Source organism: Dendropsophus ebraccatus, chromosome 10 (genome assembly GCF_027789765.1).
Source record: "Dendropsophus ebraccatus isolate aDenEbr1 chromosome 10, aDenEbr1.pat, whole genome shotgun sequence".
Classification (NCBI taxonomy): Eukaryota; Metazoa; Chordata; class Amphibia; order Anura; family Hylidae; genus Dendropsophus; species Dendropsophus ebraccatus.
Genome location: NC_091463.1, coordinates 9156820 through 9167820, shown reverse-complemented (window position 1 = coordinate 9167820; position 11001 = coordinate 9156820). Strand labels below are relative to the sequence as shown.

Below are 11001 nucleotides of genomic sequence, written 5' to 3'. Positions count from 1 at the left end.
ATGGTGGAGGAGATGTAATGGTGGTGGTGGTTTTCTTGGTGCACCCTTGCTCCTCTGATACCTGTGGATGGATGTTTGGACAGTAGGGATTATCTAAGCATTGTAGGGACCAAGTTCCACCTTCTATGGTGGCTGTTTCCCCTATGGCAGAAGGAGACAGTCAGCAGGACAATGCACCATGCACAGGGCTCATATAGTCATGGATTGGCTCCAGTGAGTTTCTCCGGCCATCACAGTCCTCACATCTTCCTCCTATAGACGTCTCTGGATGAGACTGTACAGGACATGTCAGGACCGCCATCTAATGTGTAGAGGACTGATCCTGTCCCCATGGGCCGATATTCCTGCAGAACCAATCAGCAGCAGGTGGGCCATGATACACTGCTGCTGTGCTGGGGGCCCAAAACTATATGGGGGACCTAATGGACCATCAGCATCCAGCAATGGCCGTCCCAAGAATCATGAAATACCCTGTAATCCCTGCCATGGGGACAGACTGATAAATAAGCTTTGCTGCCTGTCACTATCTGCTATGTAGCTATAATAAGGAACTCGGTCGGCAGAGGTTCCCATGGGGTTGCATAACTATTGCTGCATAGATAGTAAATTTTATATAGGTGTAATACACCGATTCCCTGCCAAACAGACCAGGGGGCACGGACATTCTAACTATGGGAACCACTACAGCTAAAAGATCTCAAATTATCCCATCACCAAAACCATGCCACGTGATGTATGAGCGGTGACTAAGCAGGTGTGGCTGGAATTCCCGACCGCAGGAGTCATCCCGATTGACACCGTATTGTATATATTATTCCAATCTCGCTGCCCTGTGAGATGCATAAATTATACTGTATCAGTGATAAGTGACAGGCGCTGCGTCACACCGGTTAATATAGATGACACTTCCACCTAGTTTTATGGATCTTAAGGCTCCGGTCTGAAATCTATCTAATGAAGAAGTTTTATGAGGGCGAGAAGGTTTACTTATAGGGAAGCTATACTTATATATTGGGAATGGGCTGATCTTCTCTTCCCACTATACTGATGCTGGGTGATGTAAGGCCGGCATACAGCTGCTCAGCCATGAAGCTCCTGGCAGGCACAGTCTTTATATCGATACCAGATGAGGATTACTTCTAGGGAAGCTATACTTATATATTGGGGATGAGCTGCTCTTCCCACTATACTGTAAGGACATACACTATATGGATAGAATTATCTGCCCCTCTTTCCTCCTCTTGGAGCCTTCAGCACATCCTGCACCCATAGACATTAGTATGGCATCACCAGCTCTCTGCAGGTATAGCAGCTTTTGGGACTTTCTACAGGATTATAGGGTTCTTTCTCATCCAGTAGACATTTATGAGGTCAGACAGTGATGCTAGGTGGTCTTCACTTAATGGCCGAGCCTGTGTGGACCCTAAATGCTTCCACTAATACTGCTTACTGCTAATGTGGGAAGATATTATTACAGAATCACACTAGTATCACACAGGAGAGGATTTGCTGCTGTTCTGGACGGTTCCTGACATGGACAGAGGTGGCAGCAGAGAGCACTGTTTCAGACTGCAAATAATATACCACTTCCTGCAGGACATACAGTAGCTGATAAGTACTGGAAGACTGGAGATTTTTAAATAGAAGTAAATTACAAATCTGTATAACTTTCTGAAATCAGTTGATCTGAAAGAAAATAAATTTAGCCTGAGTTCTCCTTTGATGTGATAATCGGGTGCTGGACAAGATGGTGCGGTTTATCGTTGGTGAAACAAGTCAGATTTCCGTATTTGGGGGTGAAAGCACACCCACATAGCCGTGCAATGTCGCTGATCGCTCCTGACCGCATGTTAACTGTATGCGGTGACTTCAGTTGTGATCCTTGTTTCCTCCATGGATGGATCCTTACAATGATCCGCCAGCAGACGCCTCACCCCCCGGGCTCATCCTGTTTGCCTACAAGAGAAAGGCTATCGATTGCACAAATTGTATCTGGAATTATGACAACATTTCTGCAATCTCCCCCCTTCCCTGAGAAAACCCTATATGATGCAACCTTACTGCAGATGCAACCAGCTGTATGTTACACTTAGCAATTACAGGAAAGATCCAGAAGCCGTGAACCAGATACAGATAGCTACCTGCCTATACAGTCACCTATAGATCCATGAACCAGATACAGATAGCTACCTGCCTATACAGTCACCTATAGATCCATGAACCAGATACAGATAGCTACCTGCCTATACAGTCACCTATAGATCCATGAACCAGATACAGATAGCTACCTGCCTATACAGTCACCTATAGATCCATGAACCAGATACAGATAGCTACCTGCCTATACAGTCACCTATAGATCCATGAGCCAGATACAGATAGCTACCTGCCTATACAGTCACCTATAGATCCATGAACCAGATACAGATAGCTACCTGCCTATACAGTCACCTATAGATCCATGAACCAGATACAGATAGCTACCTGCCTATACAGTCACCTATAGATCCATAGATAACGCAATAATTCATAAATCCCCATCTTTACGAAAGTGAAACAAGTCCCGAGCACCTAGCGGAGCTCCCCTGGCAGGCATGGGGTTAATGACACCTGACTCAGTAAACTGATCAGCTTCCCTGGGGCTCTCACAACCACAGAGGGAAAAAAGTTTAGGCAGCGAGGGAGGCGGGGCTAGGTCCAGCCAATCATCTGCCTAAGGTATAGGTGGATGAAACAGAGTGGGTGGGGCTTGTAGTTGATTCATTAAAATGTGTTGGAGCGTGGGAACAGGGACAGGATTTCTTCCCAGCAGAGTCTGGTACAAAAGGCACCGAGAGAAAGAGGAGGAGACCAGGGCTGCTAGGAAATAACAAGCAGGCAGAGAGGAACAGCCAGCGGCCCCTCCTCCGGGGTGAGTGCAAGCTTCTGGGACAAGTGGCTGGAAAGAATGCAGATGCACCTGATGTGTAGGGATGTAAGCGGAGGATTTACATGCAGACTCAATGACTATAGGCAAAGGTGCTCTGTGCACATCTACACAGGTCACACCTACAGCGTGGTGCACATCTACACCGGTCACACCTACCGCCCATCTACACCGGTCACACCTACCGCCCATCTACACCGGTCACACCTACGGCCTGGTGCACATCTACACCGGTCACACCTACGGCCTGGTGCACATCCACACCGGTCACACCTACGGCCTGGTGCACATCCACACCGGTCACACCTACGGCCTGGTGCACATCCACACCGGTCACACCTACGGCCTGGTGCACATCCACACCGGTCACACCTACGGCCTGGTGCACATCCACACCGGTCACACCTACGGCCTGGTGCACATCCACACCGGTCACACCTACGGCCTGGTGCACATCCACACCGGTCACACCTACGGCCTGGTGCACATCCACACCGGTCACACCTACCGCCTGGTGCACATCTACACCGGTCACACCTACCGCCTGGTGCACATCTACACCGGTCACACCTACCGCCTGGTGCACATCTACACCGGTCACACCTACCGCCTGGTGCACATCTACACCGGTCACACCTACCGCCCATCTACACCGGTCACACCTACCGCCCATCTACACCGGTCACACCTACCGCCTGGTGCACATCTACACCGGTCACACCTACCGCCTGGTGCACATCTACACCGGTCACACCTACCGCCTGGTGCACATCTACACCGGTCACACCTACAGCCTGGTGTACATCTACACCGGTCACACCTACAGCCTGGTGCACATCCACACCAGTCACACCTACTGCCTGGCGCACATCCACACCGATCACACCTACAGCCTGGTGCACATCTACACCGGTCACACCTACCGCCTAACTGGTGCACATCCATACAGACCTACATTAGGTAGCTGTGATTAGCTGAGCTGCCTGTCAGCTGACAGGCCGCTCTGAAGCTAGAGCGCGCGGGACCCAGTGAGAAACGGACCGCAGGAGCAGCCCTGGAGCGTGGATAGGTAATGTATATCGTCAGTTCCCAGCCGCGCACCGCTATTACACGTAGTGGTACGCGGTCGGCGCCCGACAAACATAGGTTCTAACCTATATCAACGATCAGCCGATGATAAATGTCATCGGCTGATCGTTGTATTTATTACACGGAGCGATAATCGGCCGAATCGGGCCAATTATAGTTCAGTGTAATAGTACCCTTACAGTCTGATCTGCATATATATTATCCCATGTAATATATAAGATAATAATCCCCAACCGGTGGTTCTTGAGCTGTTGCAGAACTACAATTCCCATCATGCCTTGACAGGATAGTTGTAGTTTTGCAGCAGCTCAAGACCCGCAGGTTAAGGGAACGCCATATTGAATATTAAAGTTGAAAGAATAGATGGGTCCAGTGTTGACAAATCCAAAGAACATGCAACCCATACAGGGAGGCCACCCCACCACATACAGATATGCGCAAGTGTGCATATACTCCAATAGCCACGGCCGACTTACCTGCCTGAGAACAATAGCAGATCCAACATGCCTAACCCTTCTGTTCCCCGACATCATCAGTCATCAGAGAGTCAAGGTACCCCACATACAGTAAAGGGGTAGTTCAGCAAAAAAAAAAAAAAAAAAATCTTTCAACAACAATCTTTTAACTGCTGTCCAAAAGTTATATAGATTTGTAATTTACCCTTATTGAAAAATCTCAAATCGCAATATACTTCTCATCTGCTGTATGTCCTGCAGGAAGTGGTGTATTCTCTCCACTCTGACACAGTGCTCTCTGCTGCCGCCTTTGTCTATGTCAGGAACTGTCCAGAGCAGCAGTAAATCCCTATAGAAAACCTCTCCTGCTCTGGACAGTTCCTGACATGGACAGAGGTGGCAGCAGAGAGCACTGCGTCAGAATGGAGAGAATACATCACTTCCTGCAGGACATACAGCAGCTGATAAGTAGTGAAAGACTTGACATTTTTTAATAGAAATACAGTGGTGCCTTGGATTACGAGCATAATTCGTTACGGGGCGGCGCTTGTAATCCAAATCCACTATTAAACACAGGGTGCCTTCACACCTACCGCATCGCAGCAGAAAATCCGCTGCGGATCCGCAGCGGATTTTCTGCTGCGATACGGTAGGTGTGAAGGCACCCTAAAGCAAATTTTCCCATAAGAAATCACTGATATGCAGACAATTGGTTACACACCCCAAAAATAATTATTTTGTATTCTGAATAAACATGTAAAAGAGAGGAAACAGACAGTGAGAAAGAGCTGAATCTGTGATATTATAAGTTACTGTACAGTATAGCAATCATGTGGAGTATAATGTATAGTAACTGTATAACCCTGATAACACAGCAGCTGGATATGTGATATATAAGTTACTGTACAGTATAGCAATCAGCATGTGGTATATAATGTATAGTAACTGTATAACCCTGATAACACAGCAGCTGGATATGTGATATATAAGTTACTGTACAGTATAGCAGCATGTGGTATATAATGTATAGTAACTGTATAACCCTGATAACACAGCTGGATATGTGATATATAAGTTACTGTACAGTATAGCAGCATGTGGTATATAATGTATAGTAACTGTATAACCCTGATAACACAGCAGCTGGATATGTGATATATAAGTTACTGTACAGTATAGCAGCATGTGGTATATAATGTATAGTAACTGTATAACCCTGATAACACAGCAGCTGGATATGTGATATATAAGTTACTGTACAGTATAGCAGCATGTGGTATATAATGTATAGTAACTGTATAACCCTGATAACACAGCTGGATATGTGATATATAAGTTACTGTACAGTATAGCAGCATGTGGTATATGTATAGTAACTGTATAACCCTGATAACACTGCAGCTGGATATGTGATATATAAGTTACTGTACAGTATAGCAGCATGTGGTGTATAATGTATAGTAACTGTATAACCCTGATAACACAGCAGCTGGATATGTGATATATAAGTTACTGTACAGTATAGCAATCAGCATGTGGTGTATAATGTATAGTAACTGTATAACCCTGATAAAAGCAGCTGGATAGGTGATATATAAGTTACTGTACAGTATAGCAGCATGAGGTGTATAATGTATAGTAACTGTATAACCCTGATAACACAGCAGCTGGATATGTGATATATAAGTTACTGTACAGTATAGCAATCAGCATGTGGTGTATAATGTATAGTAACTGTATAAACCTGATAACACAGCAGCTGGATATGTGATATATAAGTTACTGTACAGTATAGCAGCATGTGGTGTATAATGTATAGTAACTGTATAACCCTGATAACACAGCAGCTGGATATGTGATATATAAGTTACTGTACAGTATAGCAGCATGTGGTATATAATGTATAGTAACTGTATAACCCTGATAACACAGCTGGATATGTGATATATAAGTTACTGTACAGTATAGCAGCATGTGGTATATGTATAGTAACTGTATAACCCTGATAACACTGCAGCTGGATATGTGATATATAAGTTACTGTACAGTATAGCAGCATGTGGTGTATAATGTATAGTAACTGTATAACCCTGATAACAGCAGCTGGATAGGTGATATATAAGTTACTGTACAGTATAGCAGCATGAGGTGTATAATGTATAGTAACTGTATAACCCTGATAACACAGCAGCTGGATATGTGATATATAAGTTACTGTACAGTATAGCAATCAGCATGTGGTGTATAATGTATAGTAACTGTATAAACCTGATAACACAGCAGCTGGATATGTGATATATAAGTTACTGTACAGTATAGCAGCATGTGGTGTATAATGTATAATAACTGCATAACCCTGATAACACAGCAGCAGTTTGTAGATACAGGATGGAACTGCAGATCCCCATAATGCAGTAGCGTAGTACAACAGGCTAGAATAGAGAAGCAGAGCTGCTGCCAGAGGTCTGTGTGGTCACATGAGTGCAATGGGCAAGGGGTGTGTGTGTGTGTGTGTGGGGGGGGGGGGGGGGGGGGGGGAAGTGAGAATCACTGAGCTGTGCAGGAGGACAGTGACAGAAACTTCTCTATACAGCAGTGTGAATGGCTCAGCGTGAGTGCAGGCACATTAAAGCAGAAATGGAGAGGATGGGAAACACAAGGGCGGACAGAGACTGCAGGGAGCATGAAGGAATGAGCAGGATGTGAGCACAGTATCGCAGCACTCTATGTCCGGGGAGAGAGCAGTTACAGCTATGAAGAGATTATCTCCACAGTCCTGTCCCCTGATGTGAGCCCCAGCCTGGAGTGGATCTGCTATGATTTGGAAGGTAAGGGAGACTTTCTGGGTCAGAGTACAGTGCTGTAGACCCCACTATGCAGACCATGCCCCTCCCCCACTCCCCCTCCCACCCAGGACAGGGAGCTCTTACACCAAGTCACAATTTTGAAGAACTGAAAGCTCTTCTTGCAAAACACTCTCAGTCCAAGTTACTCTTAAACCAAGGTACCACTGTAAATTACAAATCTCTGGCACCAGTTGGCCATACCCGCTGACTGTAAGCTAATGCATATGGCCAGCGCCAGATTTACAGCCAAGGAGTCCCCCAATCCTCTAATCACAAGGAATACACCATTCATACGCTATGGATAAGCTGCATCCACCATACAATCTCCATCTTACCAGGATCCTCTTCCATCTTCAAAGAGTACAATACATTTTTTTTCTCCTATTTTATTTATATACAAAATCAGAATTGACATCGGTGCGAGGTCGCAAAACGCTAAAACAGATGATTAAAAACAGGAAATAAAAGATAAAATAAAGCAAGATGGCCGATATTTAGAGAAACCAGGGCGGATAGAACGGCCTTACTGCTCACGGCGACTAATCAGATTCTACATATCAGCTTTCAAGTCAATAGAAGACGGATCTGATTGTTGATGAGGGAGCTGCCGCCCTCCATCAATGCGGCAGGGAGAGGGCAGCTCCTTTGTCTTTTCCTTTATTAAATGTCTCCTACCCCTCCCTGCTGCCTCCACCTTACATAGGAAGAGCCCCCCACCTCCCACAACTACCACCCCAATCATCTGACAGCTGTGGACTCTTATACCAGTTAGGCCCTGCTTATCAGGGTGGAGCTGATGCCACGCGGTCCTAGTCCTCTCGGCTGCCCTCTTTCAGAGCCCATGGTTGGCATCAGACTGGTAAATACTATCCCCATGGTCTTGCAGAACGTCCTTGAACTGTGAGAGCACCCGTCCGAAGTGCGACCCTTCCCAGAAGACCTTGCCACAATGACTGCAGCAGAAGAAGAGCGGCACTTTGCCTACGAGTCCTGCGGGCACAGCGTCCAGCTGGAGTCGGGCACCGCTGGCCAGGAGCAGAGATTCTGCGGAGATGCCCATTTCTTCCATCCATTGCACATTTCTGCTATGGTGTAACCCCTCCGGCTTGTTGGCGTGTGGGGGATCTGTGGGGGATAATGACACAAAGATGGTGACACTGGGTAAAAGTCAGGAAACCCCCCCAAAAATACAAAGTCAGCCCCCCTTATAAATTCTATTCATTGCTAGACAACCAGTATGGAAGCCATGATCACTCTTACATGGACTGACACCCAGCTTTCTGCAAGTCCTGACCAGCACATGTGGATCCCCAGCCAGGGCCGTATTTACCACTAGGCAACCGTGGTCCGGTGCCTAGGGCAGCACCTTGCAGGGGGGCAGCACCAGGGAGCAGGGGGACAGAAAAAACTATTTTTTTTAATTTTTTTAGTTTCCCTTCTCCCGTTCAGACTTGCAAGTAAATCTGGTGTCTTTTCCAGGGGGCTGGGGGGTATGGTGGTATTGGTCAGGTCTGGTATCTCCGATAGGTGCATGTAGATGGGGCGTCTCCAGGTTTAGTGCCTAGGGCAGCAGCAGCTGTTAATACAGCCCTGCCCTCAGCCATTGCAAAACTACAACTCCCAGCATGCCCTGACAGACTTACATAAACAGTGCAGCTATGTTCTTCAAACTGTGACTCTGCTGTTGCAAAACTACAACTCCCAGCATGCCCCGACAGGCCCAGTTACACATTCCGTAACCCAACCTATGGCTCTCTAGCCATTGCAAAACTACAACTCCCAAGAAACACTTCTTTACTTGGTTTGAATCCAATCTGCCCAGTCAGGACATGCTGGGAGTTGTAGTTTTGTAAGAGATAGAGAGACGCAGGGAAAATTGATCTGGGATAGTGTTTCCCAACTACTGCCTCTTCGTCTGTTAGAAGACTACAACTCCCATCATGCCGGGGAGGAGCCACAGGTCGGGGGGGGGGGGGGGGGAAGTCACTGTTCTCCACAGCTGGGCTCTATTCTGCTGCTCATGGCAAACACATCTAAATGATTCTACACATGGGACTAGTTAGATGTCCGGCACAGTGCGCAGTTAGAGACACGCGCTAAACTCTACGGGGAGGACTCGCCGCACAACATCTGGATCAGATGGAAGAAAAGTGCAAGGGGCAGAACACCAGCGACGCTGCACAAACACTGCTGGATATAGAGGCGTCCTTGTATTGTCTAACGGGATCCATGACTCTTCATCCTACAGACTGACAAGATCTCTGCTTGCTGTCAGGCCAAGGTGACAAACCTGTACAAACCTAAGGGTATGTTCACATGTAGGAATGAAAGCTGCGGCAGGAATCTGAAGATCCCAGCGTGAGGATGAGCCCCTGTCACTCCATGGAAAGTAAAGCAAAAACTTTCCACTGTATGTGAATAAAGTTGTACAGATCCTATTTATGTGTATAGGATATAAACCATCATCTATCTGGAATCTGTCATGTGTGATTGGGGCCTAATGGGCGTATTAGGCCCAACATCCATAGACACCAGAGCCACTATGCATAGACACCAGAGGAGGATAAGTCACTATCCATAGACACCAGAGGAGGACGGGCCACCATCCATAGACACCAGAGGGGTTCGGGCCACCATCCATAGACACCAGAGGAGGACAAGCCACTATCCATAGACACCAGAGGAGGATAAACCACTATCCATAGACACCAGAGAAGGACGGGCCACTATCCATAGACACTTCAGAGGAGGTCGGGCCACTATCTATAGACACCAGAGGAGGTCAGGCCACCATTCATAGACACCAGAGGAGGTCAGGCCACTATCCATAGACACCAGAGGAGGTCAGACCACCATTCATAGACACCAGAGGAGGTCAGGCCACCATTCATAGACACCAGAAAAGGTCAGGCCACTATCCATAGACACCAGAGGAGGAGGAGGAGCAGCCACCATCCATAGACACCAGAGAAGGAGGAGGAGCCACCATTCATAGACACCAGAGGAGGAGGAGCCACCGTCCATAGACACCAGAGGAGGACGGGCCATCATCCACAGACACCAGAAGAGGGCGAGCCACTATCCATAGACACCAGAGGAGGACAAGTCACCATCCATAGACACTAGAGGAGGACAGGCCACCATCAAGACACCAGAGGAGGAGAAGCCACGGTCCATAGACAACAGAGGAGGAGCCACCGTCCATAAACACCAGAGGAGGATGGGCCACCATCCATAGACACCAGAGGAAGAGGAGGAGCAGCCACCATCCATAGACACCAGAGAAGGAGGAGGAGCCACCATCCATAGACACCAGAGGAGGAGGAGCCAGTGTCCATAGACACGAGAGGAGGACGGGCCATCATCCACAGACACCAGAGGAGGGCGAGCCACTATCCATAGACACCAGAGGAGGATAAGCCACTATCCATAGACACCAGAGGAGGACAGGCTACCATGCATAGACACCAGAGGAGGACAAGTCACCATCCATAGACACTAGAGGAGGACAGGCCACCATCCAGACACCAGAGGAGGAGGAGCCACGGTCCATAGACACCAGAGGAGGAGGAGCCCCGGTCCATAGACACCAGAGGAGGAGCCACCGTCCATAAACACCAGAGGAGGATGGGCCACCATCCATAGACACCAGAGGAGGACAAGCCACTATCCATAGACACCAGAG

General features: G+C 47.5%; 1 protein-coding gene across 1 annotated transcript in view; it reads right to left on the bottom strand.

Annotated features, from left to right (window-relative positions):
* Positions 1–7700: 7700 nt before the first annotated feature.
* EXD3 (exonuclease 3'-5' domain containing 3) overlaps positions 7701–11001 on the bottom strand; it is a 157572-nt gene continuing 154271 nt past the window's right edge. Inside the window, exon 23 of the mRNA XM_069942790.1 lies at positions 7701–8441. Coding sequence (XP_069798891.1) covers positions 8149–8441 — 293 coding nt within the window. The 3' untranslated portion in view covers positions 7701–8148. The remainder of the gene's footprint in view (positions 8442–11001) is intronic.